Source organism: Halichoeres trimaculatus, unplaced genomic scaffold (assembly GCF_033239565.1).
Source record: "Halichoeres trimaculatus isolate MK-OKI-2021-1 unplaced genomic scaffold, fHalTri1.1 fHalTri1_scaffold_10, whole genome shotgun sequence".
Taxonomy (NCBI): domain Eukaryota; kingdom Metazoa; phylum Chordata; class Actinopteri; order Labriformes; family Labridae; genus Halichoeres; species Halichoeres trimaculatus.
Genome location: NW_027437187.1, coordinates 6,453,009 through 6,467,489, shown reverse-complemented (window position 1 = coordinate 6,467,489; position 14,481 = coordinate 6,453,009). Strand labels below are relative to the sequence as shown.

General features: G+C 38.4%; 2 protein-coding genes across 3 annotated transcripts in view; one reads left to right on the top strand and one right to left on the bottom strand.

Annotated features, from left to right (window-relative positions):
- Positions 1-406: 406 nt before the first annotated feature.
- Positions 407-7,363, bottom strand: tsnaxip1 (translin-associated factor X interacting protein 1). 2 transcript variants are annotated; one of them, XM_074677342.1, is made up of 10 exons: positions 7,277-7,363; positions 4,303-4,445; positions 3,778-3,877; positions 3,367-3,498; positions 3,163-3,256; positions 1,974-2,170; positions 1,706-1,859; positions 958-1,121; positions 728-841; positions 407-612 (listed from the first exon to the last, which is right to left on the bottom strand). In XM_074677342.1, exons 1-10 carry the CDS (start codon positions 7,316-7,318, stop codon positions 523-525), a joined length of 1,230 nt encoding a protein of 409 aa, XP_074533443.1. In that variant the 5' UTR covers positions 7,319-7,363; the 3' UTR covers positions 407-522. The 2 variants fall into 2 exon arrangements, with proteins under 2 accessions (XP_074533443.1, XP_074533444.1); XM_074677343.1 differs by lacking the exon at positions 7,277-7,363 and having other exon boundaries at positions 3,778-3,860; positions 4,303-4,602.
- Positions 6,135-14,481, top strand: part of ranbp10 (RAN binding protein 10) — a 45,156-nt gene continuing 36,809 nt past the window's right edge. The window contains exon 1 of the mRNA XM_074677341.1: positions 6,135-6,472. Coding sequence (XP_074533442.1) covers positions 6,274-6,472 — 199 coding nt within the window. The 5' untranslated portion in view covers positions 6,135-6,273. The remainder of the gene's footprint in view (positions 6,473-14,481) is intronic.

Sequence of the window (14,481 nt, the reverse complement as noted above, 5' to 3'; positions counted from 1 at the left end):
ATACTCTTTAAGGCTTTACATGGTTAAGGTAAGACCTGGGAAAAACCCAGCAGACCTCCAACAGAGGATATCAGACTGTGTCCTCCTAGCTCATGGGGGGATAAAAGCTCAGAAATATATAGAGAGGAGGAAGTCTGTGTTTGACCTTTAAACGTGATCTACAGAATCTTAAAATCTAAATAAAATGTAAAAAAAAAAAAAAAAAAAAAAAAAAAGTTTATAAGTGCAAGGATGCTAAAATAGGGGTAATGTGGGCACAGTTATATTGATTTATAAACTATTAAAATGTGTTCATAGGAAAAAAGAAAAGCCATTTATAAAGAAACCCACACATTGTTTGCACATTTTATTTTGTTAGACTGTCATGTTTATCTTTCTTTAATCTAAATAAGTAATGATTCAGAATGTAATAATCTTTGAATGGAGTATGGTTCTTTTTTGATTCTTCAAGGAAATGTGACAAGGCTAGCAAACATTGTTCTGAAAGCTGTTGAAGTATTGCACCAAAGCTGCAGTGTGGTGTCACTGCTGGAGTTCAGTCTGTTCTACGTTGAGGTCAACATCAGTCGCTCCTTCCCTGACTTCTGGAGGTTTCTCCTCCTCAGGTGTCCCCTACAGAGATGCACAAACAGTGTACATAATCACAGACTGACAGAGACACCTGAGAATATGCAAGTGGTTATGACATATTACAGTTCCCTCTGATCCCATGAGTTCTGGGAAGTACCTGATCACTGATGGAGCCTTGTCTCTCAGTCTGAAAGTGGCTTCCTGTGTGGAGCTCCAGAAGGGTGTCATACTCTGTCTTCAACTGATCAAAGTCTCCCTGCAGAGTCTTCAACTGGAGATCAACAAACACACAAGTCTATGGATGGCTGTTCAGGTTTGAAACAAAGAATCTTGAGAATCATGTTTGTTCATTTGCTCTGTGAATGTATATATGTGTTGATAAACCACCTGTTGTAGCGTCTCTGTATGCGTTTGTTTCAGTGTGTCCCAGCTGCCTCGTGGCACTACATCCCAGTACTCTGCCTTTAGCTTGAATAGCTCCTTCTGGACTTTGGTAAGGTCTCCCCGACACATCTTCAACGCAAGCCGCAACTCCACAGGGTCATCAGTCTCTGTTTTGCACAGAGGAAACAAAGTAAAAAAAAAAACTCTGCATAATCAGAGCAGTTTGTTTTATGTTTGTGTGCATTTTTATACCTAAAGACTTTGGATTGACCTGTTTCTGTATGTCTGAATGTATCTGTATTTGATGCATGCATGAGTACTTTTGTTTTCATACCTTTACTGTTCATATTATAAAATTTAACAATACTTCCTTTATTTTTTTTAAGTTCAAAATTAATCATCAGGTTTATAAAACGCTAGAAACTGTGATATAATGAAAAACACATTTCATCTGTAGGTTCATTGTCGTCTTCAGGTTTCTTCGTCCGTCTGACAAACAACATTAATGTCAAACGGAATTAGTTATTTAGTTTAATAAATGGAATAATTGATAAAACAAAAATAAAATTATTCAAAAAATACATTTTACAGTCTTTGCAGCGCGTTTTCTAAATGCTGCACGCTTGTTGACAAATTGCTGAAGATACTTTTTCGATTTGCTTTTGTTTTGTCTTTTTGCATGTGTTGCCCTAAGTTGCAGCACTGTGAGCTCTCAGGGCCACCATACATTTAACTGAATAATCACATTTACCTGTAACTCCTCTTGTGTTTTTATCTGCAGAGTTCTCCTCTTTTACAGAGCATATTGTTAGGTCATTGAGCTGCCATATCAGCAGCTTTCGAGCATCATGCTCTTCCCGGTACTGGAGATACTGGTTAGTGACTTCAGCCTGCAGATGGTCCACCTGGAAAAGAATAGTTAAACGAAAACATTAAAGCATTCGATTTTTTTTACATGCTGTACACCCTGGATAGCAATTACTAAATAGTAATTAAAACTCCACTTAGCAGTCATGTACCACTTTTTGCATGGTCTTTTTACTCTCCATCATAGCCTCGAGGTCCTTCTGTAGCTGCTGCTTCTCACTTTTCAGAGCTCTCATCTCAGTCTGCTCCTCTTCCCAGCGGGCTTGAATCTTCCTGTCACATTCCTCTGTTACCATCCTCAGACGGGATTGCAGTGGCTCCAGTTCCCGGATTCGATGGTGTTGATACGCTAAAAAGATGTGAAAGACACTTAGATGATCTTCATTGGGTTGTACAAGCAACAACTGATTTTAGCTTTGATTCTTAATTCACTTCAAGTAAACCTTCATTAGTTTATGACTTTAAAAGATCTGTGATCTCTCTGAGAAAATGAAGCATTATTGATCTGTGACATTTAACCTTAAACAGAGCTACATCTGCTTAATTGTTGTTTTTTTGTTAAGGTCTTTTATTTTTTTTTATTTTATACCATTCTTTTAACACTTATACAAAAACCAACATGAGTACATCAATAATGTTTCACGATAAACTGTGAAAAATATAGATCCAACACAGTTCTTTTCCCAGTCGTCTTGCTCCTTCTTATTTATCAGATTGGCTTCCATTATATGAGCCTGAAGAGCTGAGGGCTGCACAGAGTTCCTGCTTTTAACTGAGGTATATTTAGCTTATGTGACTTCAGTTATTTACTGATTTACTTCGAACATTTAAATTTAATTCTGTGTTAATGACATGATACTGCTTCACTTCAATCTTATTACATGGAGTTTTTCATTTTCCTGCTTTTTATAGTTTCTTTATTTAACCTTTATCTTATCTTAGTTAATTTTAATAGATTATCTTTTAGTGTTTTATTATCTTATTTATACCCACAGTTTTGTTTGTTTAGCATTTATTGCTATGATTAATAACATTATATTGACCTCCAGTGATTGTGTTTCCTCTGCTCAGCCCTTGATTCTTTTATTTTGAAAATTTTCATGAACTGTTTTTGCAATCTAGGATGGGGTTGGAAAGGATAAGGTCTAATGGGCTTTTAATTTACTTCACTTCCATTTAACTCCATGTACACTGATGTTTTTTTCTCACTGAATTAACTTCAAAATGTCATCAGTACTCTGTAACTCTGGAGGACACCATTCAGACTAGATGTTGTACTTTTTAATTCACCATCAGTACAGAAAATACTCAGGCAGACATATTAATCAAAGAGTCTCCAACCTATTGTGTTCTCATATTCCTTTTTGATAGCAGACAGAAGAGGTTGGTAAGCTGTGAACGCTCTGATGAAACGTCCAAAGGCATTACGATAGATCTGTAGGAGAAAAAATGTAGATAGGTGAGGACAATCAGTGAGAAAAGAGCACAAAATGTAGATACTGCAGACTTCTTATTAAAGACCCAGGACAGAAAATAAAACAGCACCTGTAGTTTTAGCTCCTGGTAGTTTGGCTCACTTGAGCTGAGGGTTTGGAGCTCCTTGTTAACAAAGCTTTCCAGGTGCTCCAGGAGGTGAGGCTTTCTGTCTGGAGTGGCATAAATATAACAAACATCCATCTGGCACAATTAAAGAGCCAATTAAACACACACACACACACACACACACACACACACTCACACACACACACACACACACACACACACACACACACACACACACACACACACACACACACACACACACACACACACACACACACACACACACAGACACACACACACACACACACACAAATATGATGATTTTGCATTGACTTAATGAAAGAGGAGAGACATGGTTTCATATCTGATCATCCTTTGAATAATATTGTGTCAGGTATTGTATAATTTGCTCACCTTTCTGGATGCACGTTGGACAAAAACACTTCCAGCACCTCTCTTATCTTGTCCCCCCTCAGAAGGCTGGCCATTGAGGAAATCTAGTGCAGCAATGTCACTGGTGAGACAAAGAAAATTGAACACAGAGAGACACAACAGTAATAGGCCTATATCAACACAAGTTATATTATTTAGTGCCAATTTTTTCCCTGCATAATAAATGCATGCATTTAATTCTTTAAACCTATCTTTTCGAAAATATGTGTGATTTTTTTTTCACATTTTTCTTTATTACAACAACAACAATAATAATAATAATAATAATAATAAAAATAATAGCCTAATAATAATAATAATAATAATAATAATAATAATAATAATAATAATAATAATAATAAGTCAAACCAACACTTGAAGTTCCGGACATTAAACTAAAAAAAAAATAATAATTAAAAGATAGAAGAAAAAAGGAAAGGAAAGGAAAGGAAAGGAAAGGAAAGGAAAGGAAGAAAAAATTCGGCAAATTAAAAATCCGTCACTTACCTTCTTTTATGTGTCTGTGTTAAGGGCGGGGATTTAATCCTGCGGTGTATTGACATCTCTGGGTATTTTTTTGAATAGTAAACGATAACAAAAAGTTGGTCTCCTACCATGTAGCAAGCTTTTTCCTTTTTGGCTGTAGTTGGCTTCAGAAAAGGAAACACACATCACAACATTGCGGGCAGGTTTCCGTGGTAACAAGGGCGGAGCACATAAAGACCAACTTAGTAGACCTCCACGCGCCTACCGAAATTTAAAGTGGTTGTAAAAGTTCAATAACGAGGAGAATGTTGTATTAACGTGAAGCCCTTATAGCTAGCATGACTACTCAATAAAACATAGGGACTCCTCACTTGACTTGAATGAATCGTCAGATAAACATGCTGTTGGCTATAACGCAAAATGTGATGGACTTGAAGGTAATGCAGCCTGACAAGCTTAATACGTTTTTTTTAGACTAACAAAATAGATTCACTATCTTGAATTGTTTTAAAGGAAATAAAAGTAATGAATAATTTCAACCCTGGCTGGATTTGAAAGCAACATTTTTTTTCTTTTAATAAGTGATATTAAGACAACATGGCATAGTACTTTGTTGTTCTGGACATTATGGACACAGGATAAGTATTGGTTTTTACAGCCCAACTGGCACCAGACCTGTAAGAGATCAATATTGCTTGGATATTAAAAACAAAACAAAACAAAACAAAACAAAAAAGAAAGAAAAATAAAAGAAAAAAGATAGTCTGTGTTTTCATGTTTTCACAATAATATGCAATACGTCTTAAAAAAGCATTTTATGTTTTTCTATTTATAATTTTCAACTTCTTTTTTAGATTCCATTGGACTTGATTCTAAGTTAATTTTTCTCAAGGTTGGGGCTTGTGTGAGTTTAAATTTTATCTGTCTTTTTGCACTTACATTTTCCATTACTTATGACTTTTTTTTTCATCAGTACTTACTAAAATTAATGTTTGTGTTTCAATTTCCTTTTTTTCCTTCTCTGAAATCAGGAGAAAAAGAACAAACAAGTGAGTTAAATTTAGGCCTACAATTTAAAAAACTGTTTTGTAATTTTAGTAGAAATATAGACTACTGTGTGGTGGTGCACTGCAAACATTATGCTTTTGTGTAAGTAATGGTGCTATTAATTCTTGCAATTGATTTAAAGAAAATCATTGGTAGCCCTATACCCTCCCTGGATGGACCTTTATGGCACCTTATATTGTTAACCACATTCCCTCCCTGGATGTACCATACAATTCAAGGTGCCATAAAAGAGTCCAGAACATTCTCAGGGACTGGTCACATCAGGACATCACCTGTTTGAGCTGCTGCCCTCTGGAAAAGGACTTAGAACAATGAAAAGCAGGACAAACAGGTTTAGAAAACAGTTTTTAGCCAAAAGCAATAACTGCACTTAATGCATAAAAGTGCTTAACTTGAAGTAAAGATGTGCAATAGTAAGGGGACTGTACAATTGTTTGAGTTCTTAGTGTTTTATTTCTTTATATTGTCTCCATTTATTATTTCTGTGTTTATTTTACCTCTTTTTTTCTTAAATTTTCTAATGACAATGTTGCATTTTGATGTCGTTGAAAAATGTAGGTTGTGGTTAACAAAAATCAAATAACATGTGACATATTTACGGTTATGGAGACATGTTCATGTTAATAACACTGCAAGTAGAAGAAAAACGTGCATTTCCCAGTGGCAGCCCTGAATGAAACAGTGTCAGGAGAAAAGCTGTGTAGTTATTTCTGGACACAGTAACAGAAGCTCGCACGCACATGAACTACATTACCCAGAAGGCTCTGTTCTAGCCTACAGTGCATTCTGCTGCTTATCCGGGGATGTCACACCGCTGCTATTTTCTCCCCTCAGTCCCTCTCACTCTCAGCCTACAGCTCCAGCGGACTGATCCGGAGCTTTGGACAGAAAGAAACAATAAGATTCACAGCTAAAGCCTCCAAAATGGCAGAGCTGGCAGCGGGAAGCCTGCCGTTAGGAGATCCTGCTTTTAACTACCAGGAGCACGAACTGAACGAGCGACTGAAGCGGCTTTACCCGGCTGTGAACGAGGAAGAGACCCCTTTACCCCGATCCTGGAGCCCCAAGGATAAATACAGCTACATCGGGCTGTCACAGAACAACCTCCGGGTGCATTACAAAGGTTAGAGAGTTATCTCAGCCCTGTCAGTGTGAACAACGTCAGAGGGTCTCAGCTCCTATCTGTCACTGTGCTGTTGCGGGGGTTCTGTCTCTCTCTCACACACACACAGTCATTGCGATTATGTTGATTGTGTGTGTGTGTGTGTGTGTGTGTGTGTGTGTGTGTGTGTGTGTGTGTGTGTGTGTGTGTGTGTGTGTGTGTGTGTGTGTGTGTGTGTGTGTGTGTGTGCACTCTCCTGGTAAAGCTAGTCTGAGCTGCCTCTCCTGTCCTGTAACCTTGCTTTGTTTCACAGATGAGGAGCTGAATCCCCTAAATGGGTGACAGTGAACTCGTTAACCCAGCACACTTAAATTCACCTTCAACAACACGACTCAGCCTTTGTTTATTTACCATTTATGGTGTTATTCGGCTGTATCAAACTCATTTGCCCCTCTCCAGAGTTTATTATGTGCATTGTCGTTGGCAACAACAGCGACGCATTGTCAACGTTTACAAGCTTACGAGAGGTATTAATCAAACTGGAGCTAGCAACAAGCAAGCTATCTGTCAGGCATTACATACTACTGAGCCCTTTAGCTCACAGGCTAACATGAGCTAGTGTTAGCTGTCCCCTGTGACTAAAAACAATGAGATAAAGTAGCTACAAGATGGACTCTGGGCAAACTTGGTATAAACGTTTTATTATGTAGCACCGAGGCTAATGCTGAAGTTGCATCGTTTTGGCCTCACTAAGCCAGAAAATGGGATAGGAGTGACATTGCTGTGTTATCGCGATTTTTCGGCCACTGTTCTCTGAGTCCTTACCAGACTACGAAAATCATTTTCCAGCCTCTGGTCCAAATCCATTTAAGATCTATGTGTGCTCCCGATGTTCAACCTTTGCTACCTTCAATAAAAGGGGACAGGCTCTATTATTTATATGTATATCAGGCCTATTTAACGATCATGAATACATTAGTTTCGTCCCGCAGGCAGGTATTTTTAGGAAAACAGCAACTTCACGTCTCACGATGATGACAACCAAACTGGGTGGCTGGAAATCATAAATATGGTCTGTCAGCTGCATAGTGCTGTACATTCAGCTCCTTAATCTAAAAGGTAAAATCTGTGAGAAATTATCGTCAGGCAACACGTCAGGGCAGCCTGCATCTCTCCTCACAGAGGCATCATAAGGCCACATTGGGCCCTGCTCGCTGTTTACATCAGTTATGCATGCAGAGGATGAGAGGATGCAGGCAGCCTGTCTGGCCCATCTTTAAATGTTTTCCTTTTTTGGGACAGGCTGATATTGGTTGGCTGGCTATGAATAAAAAGGAAGCCCTTTTTTATTCAAATCAGGTCAACAAGGCAGGTAGCTGATATTGCCTACACCACCTTTTTAATGTACAGTTAATTAGTGCCCCATTGATCAAATCCTACATTTCATTGATTGGTGTTGTGGATGCACTCAGTGTATGGAGTTATTGTCTCTTCAAGAATTACACACACATGTTCAAGCTGTGATGAAGCCACAATATACGAAAGTCTTTCTGTATATAGAAAGTCCAGGGATATAGTGACACAGCACAATTGTTCAGGGGGTATATAAATAGGTCTTTTCTGGAGTGTGCAAGATAATTTTCTCCCTGAATGTTCTAGCAACTGCTTGGTTCCCTTACCCTTGTGGTTTGAAGGCTATTTTGACTGGTGTGCCAATTTTCCCGGTTCAAGCTGCAGTGTGTCACTGATCCTTTTAACAAAGACACAGATAAACCTGACCCCCGAATAAAAAAAAGAAAATTGATACATGCAGAAACATACAGACAAAAAGAAACACAGATTTAACAGTAATAGCTTTTTCATTCAGTCCATACAATTGTTCAGCATCCGGGTGATAAGCACATACTCTGTTTTGCTTTTTATTATAGTATTTCAAAAGTTAAGTGTCGTGAATTTAATCATCTATGAGCAGACATTTGATTCATATTTTAAGTTTTAGAGCGAAGAGACACTTGAATTTTTTCAATGTGCAGTAAAGTAAAAGATAGGTCCGAATGAAATAAAAAGATATAGCTGCTAACATTTTATGAACATCCTGAGATGTCTCAAGAAAAACAACAGCAGTTTTAACTAGACATGCACTGATTGATCTGCTGGCTGATCAATTGGTGTCGATTTCCTTAATTCTGAGGGATCGGTGATTGGCCCATCCTTAAATATGAAACTGTTCTTAAAAACCTCTGGGAAGGTCTGACTGCCAGCCATTGTTGCCTTTTGCTCTGAGACCTAAAACTCAGGACACTTTATTGGTTGTTTAAGTTAAAATATAAAGATTTTATTGTTTCACAGGTATTGTTCAATGATTTTCAGTAAAATAAGATTGGAACATTGAAGGTAAATGCTGCAGGTTACAAAAAATAAAAAGTAAAAATCAGTTTTAACATTACTCAGGCTTTGTTCATCAATAACACATGCTTTATTACCGATCACAGTGACTGTACAACGGTAGCAAACAGGAACGTTAGATACCACTTTTTTCAGACCGATACTAGTATGAGTACCGATACTACAAGTGCTTTTAATACATAAAATTTCAACTAACAGTGACAGATCATTTTGAACAACGACTGCACAGTCACAGTCCCTGCCATTAAGTCCAAAACCCCCCACAAACAACTCTCTCTGAATTTACATTTTGTTTTTAACAAATTGAAAGCAGTGCAAAATAAAACTGACCTTAGTCAGATTTTCAGTAATTGAAAAAATGACTGAATAGCACAATAAAACAGTTTAACTGTTAACTCTCCCTGGTTCATTCCTGCTGTCTGAACAGGACCTGTGATGTCATGGTGTCAAGCCTCCAACTACCGACGAGGATGTCTTACTGTGCATACGATTTTTCTGCCTTGAGTATTGGCTGCTGGTCTCAACAGCCTTTGCAAGTACTGATACCTTGAAATAAGGCTGGTATCAGCCGGATACTGATACCAGTACTTGCCCATCCCTACTACTAATCATTGAATCACAGGTATTTGGGGAATATTCTGCACATCTAAAGAACAAAACTAAGTTATCCTCTGCCTTGTAAATGTATAACACATGAAAAGTAGTTCTGAGATCCTGTCTGCCACAGTATTCTTCGTCGGACAAAGTTTGTTGTTTCTCAGAACTTTTGATTTCTGCAGCCTTTAGCATGTTTTCATGAACTCCCCCATTATATGGCTCTAATGCTAATGCTAATGCTGATTCATTGGCAGTTAGGTAGCTGGCTTTCACCAATGCATCACTGACCTCTGGGCTCTGGATGAAACCAGACCGCTGTTTCCTCAGACACACCAGCAATTCATTGATCTTCTCTCTGCTCAGTTGTCTTTTGCCATGCTGAGTCGCAAAGTGGCGCCAAATATTATTTTCTTTAGGCACTGAAACTTGCTGCATACACAACAACCACACAAGTTTTCTATTCAGCTATAGGTTCATTAGGCAAGCCAAGTTAGACCCCCTGGTGGGCTGGTTTTGGCCTGTGGGCCGTATGTTATGGCCCAGTGAAGCAGCAAACCTGTCTCAGTGAAGTTGGTGACAGTAAATGAAAGCAAACATTAATCCATTGTCTCAACAAATCTGACGTACAGACCTGCAGACAAAGACGTCCTCTATCCTTGGCTGCACCTCAACATCCTGTCTTTTAAAAATTTTTATAGAACAGGTGACACAGCACAAAGCTGTCAATGGGGCCTTTGACAAAATGAGATGTCAACAAAGCCTGTTTGGAAAATAAAGTTATATCTGGATATACAAAGGCTTCATTTCCAAATTGCACCTGATGTAGTCCATGCATTGCTCCATGCTTTAGTTTTAGCGTCAGTCAGTTACCATTTCACCAGAAATGTTTGCCATGAGCAGGTGTAGACTGTTGTGTTACCTGTAGAGATTCAACATTTATCAATTGGTATCATGAAATCATAGTGACAAGAAAGAAAATCTTTGTAAGAAGCAGAGCAAGACTCATGTTGAACAGCCATTTCCTGCTTCTGTGTTCCAGACAGTGCTGCTGTAACACAGAGCGTTAATGTTGGGTGATCACTGGACCCACTGCCAATCATCATCCATCATCAATATAATATATGTCACTAGGAAAAGATGGCAACTTCATGGTAACTACAGCTGTAAATGTTCAGCAAACAAGACTTCCTTCTGTATCACTCTTGTTCTTTTTTAAATTCTCCAAAGGAGCTCAAACTAAGATTTTCTCATTTCTCAGAGTTTTCGATGTACTGAATTAACAGTATCATGATTCTAATTCTCAAAACTATTATGAGTCTTGTGTGTTTTTAAATATCTGGTGCTTTCCAGGATGCTAAGAATTTAGAAAGTGATTTGCTGTAGCAGCACAGCATCAAGTGAATTTGTTGTTGTTTCATTTGAAAGGTTTGATTTGATCAGCATATTAGCTACTTTTTCCTTATATATGTTTTAAAAAAGATAAATACCACAGATTGGAGCTAAGATGCTATTAGGTCTGCTTTTGCTCTCCACAAAAACTATATTTGCATCACACACCAGAAAAGGCCTTCTAATATGTAATTTGTCAGTGTTGCTAGGATGAGAAACATACCACAAACAGAGAGCAGAACACTGCTCATACTGGAACTCAAGACCTTTAAAAACAAATTCTACATTTCGTATGTCAAATCCAAAAATAAAAACTTATAGACATGTAATGCACGTTCAATGGCTCAAAATCTCTATTTTTTTCCCTGAGATGGTCAGTATGTTTGGATTCCCCTGCAGGGAGTAGCATGAATTAATGTTGTCAAAATTAAAGATAGCGGTCTAGAGATTTCAGCTGTGAAAGGCTGTTCACGTTCCACCTCTACTGTCCCTCAGGTGTCTCTTGATTAGGGATGGTAGAGTATCGGCCCTGTTACAGCCCCTCAAAGCTGGATCGGATATTGATGGAATTGGTCTGAGCCTGACACTTAACTATGATTTAATCTACAGGATATGAAATGTTATAATTGATTCGTTATTTCTGTTGTATTCTGAAGTATTGTTTCAACAGAGTTACTTTTAAACATTCAAAAAAATTAAACAATAGTGTAAATAAATATCATCTTCAGTAGTTCCATATGCACTTATTTTTTGCCTTTTACTCAAAACATTACCAGTCTTATCCCACAGTAGGACATGCAAGTTAATATTTAACAGTTATTATTTTTGTATTGGAGCAGTATCTATGGTCGACACCCAAAGCCCAGGTATCAGTATCGGGACCAGAAAAGTTGGATCGGTTCATCCCTACTCTTGATCCCACATGATCAGTGGTCAGTTTTCTGCAGTGTTACCTGCTGCGTAAACATCAGCAAACTCTGCTTCTGACCAAGGAACGTGATCTCCATTAGTGGGGGGTATGGGCAAAACATGTCAGGATCTTTTTAGGTTAGGATCTGGATTTTACAGGATTTAGCCTTAAAGTGATACTCCAGGATGGAACAAGTTGGGTCCTATCATAAGGTTTAGGGCAGAAATTACCCCTACAGCAGTGTTTTTGTGCAGCAGAAGCCCAGAGCGCTCGCACCAAACACCCCCTCCCTGCTCTCCTGCAGGTTTCCTCTGCACTCAGACGGGGCCATTTTTTACTTGACCAAAAACACAAATGAACGGACTCCCATCGAAAAAATCAGGTATTGGTCTGCATTCACGCTTCATTTTGCTTGCAAAGTGAACGGCAGGTCGTCCTCGCTCTCATTATCACTCATCTTTACGTTGTTATTGCGTAATTCGTCCTGGCAGACTACCTACGTTTGTTTACATCCGGCACGCCCCGTGCGTGGACTGATATACTAAGCGGTGAGCGCCTCGTAGCCAGCTGTAGCTCTGCAGTGTAGGTAGCACCGTTTTACGACACAATGAGAACTAGAGCCTTATTTAGCGGTGTTTTTGTGTGAAAGTAAATGCAGAAAATTCTCTGAATAAAGTTGGAATGCAGATCGATATCAGATTTTTTCAGTGGGAGTCTGTTTATTCTTGTTTTTGGTCAAGTAAAAATTGGCCCCGTCTGAGTGCAGAGGAAACCGGCAGAGGAGCAGGGTGGGGGTGTTTGGTGCGAGCGCTCTGGGCTTCTGCTGCAGAAAATCACTGCTGTAGGGGTAATTTCTGCCCTAAACCTTGTGATAGGACCCAACTTGTTCCATCCTGGAGTATCACTTTAAATATAGTTTAGTGAGACCTCACTTCATTGACTTTGTTTTGGTTTGTGACCTTGACAGAAAATGTAAATGTGAACATCATTTAGAACATGATTCATTTCAGTAACACAGTTAATCCAGACGAAAGCTGAGGGCTGTTTGTAAATAGACCTTAGGCCTCAACTGCCCCCTGTGCCTGACTTTGGACTTGCCAGAGTTAATGGGTACATCCATTTAATTAGAATTAGGGTCTAGTTTGGTCTTTTTCTTCTCGGAAAAAGAATCTCTCTGGATCTCAGTTTACTTAAAAGGGTTAGGTTGAACTGGAATTGCATTACTTATTATAAGTCATTAAGTTGTGAATGTGACAGAAACAGTTGGATTTTGAAAGCAGTGAGGTACGATTTTTTGCCTCCTCTCTTTTCAACCTTTTGTTGTACTACCTGTCCTTTAAATCACAGACTTGGAGCTTTGCCCTACTTGTGGTCAGGAAGTAAAAAAAGTTTTGTTTTGCTGTGAGGCAAGGACAGATAAAAAGTCATAGCCCCCAACTTTATCCTGTGCCAACTTGCCCTGGCTTTGGATTTTGGTTCAGCCTGTAGCTTCTTCATTATGCTAATATCAGATGCTTGAAGTTGCTGTTAAATCACAGGAGCTTTCCGCAGGAACTAGGGACTTTTTGAGGAGCTATGTGCTTTTAAGCCTGATAGTATGAATGTGTCTCTGACAGCTCCTGGTGTTCCAGTTTAAAGAGTGACCCTGTAAACTGGAGACCTTCGGCTGGATGTGTCAGTTGATATCTAGTTTACAACAGCTGTTCAAACACAGGAGAAGTCCTCAACCTAGTTTAGTTTTACACATGTGCATTTACAGTTCAAAGTATCCTCATCAGAAAAGTATTACATGATGATCTAGAACTGTTTGAGAAGGATTCATCCCACTGAGAGTAGTCTATCAAAAGGCTGTTTTTGAAATGGCTTTGATTGGTGAAGGCTTTGCCACTAGCGCTTACATAAGCACAGGCTTGACCATGTTTTGCTGCATGGCCTTCGTTGTTAGCTAACTGTGCTGTGCTCTACTGGTATGGCAGTGTGTCATATCGAAAACGCTAACAAACTATCGGACAATGGTGAGGGCTTGAAATTAACTTTTTTTCTTGATAGCACTAGTGCTCCCAAATTTAAAAGTGAGTAGCACTAGCAAAGACTAGGAGCACAAAAGTAAGGAGCCCAGACTATATATGTAACACTGCACGTATTTTATTCAAAGGACGGTTATTCACTTTAGAATAACACTTTTTCGCCCTCTTTTCCACTGGCTCAGTCAGTCTCCTCTACCTGCACTCTCTCCTGTTCTGAGGAGTGAACCCCGTCATGTCCCCGTGCAGCGCATATGTGCTGAGCATGTACGCAACAGCTAGACCTGTCACGATAACAAATTTTGCTAGACGATAATTTTCCAAAATATTATTGCAGATAAATGATATTATTGTCAATACTATTTTGTTTTTTTTTCCATTTTTTCATTGATGTAATTATGATAAATGGGATAATAAAGTGAGTACACCATATCAAAAGCAAGAAACTTTAATTTCTTAAGAGTATTTAACTGTAATTAAAAGGTCAGGATCTTTTAAATAAAATAAATTAAACAAAACATATAATAAATGTAACAAACAAGAAAGAGAAAAAAATACAATGAAACTGAAATGGACTCTCTTTTAGAAAAAAATACATGTCAGTGAAAATAATTAATACTAATCAAAAACAATAAAACATAGACCCTGTCTCTAAAGAAAAAACAAAACTCAAAAAAAATAAATAAAATAAACAACAATAAAAA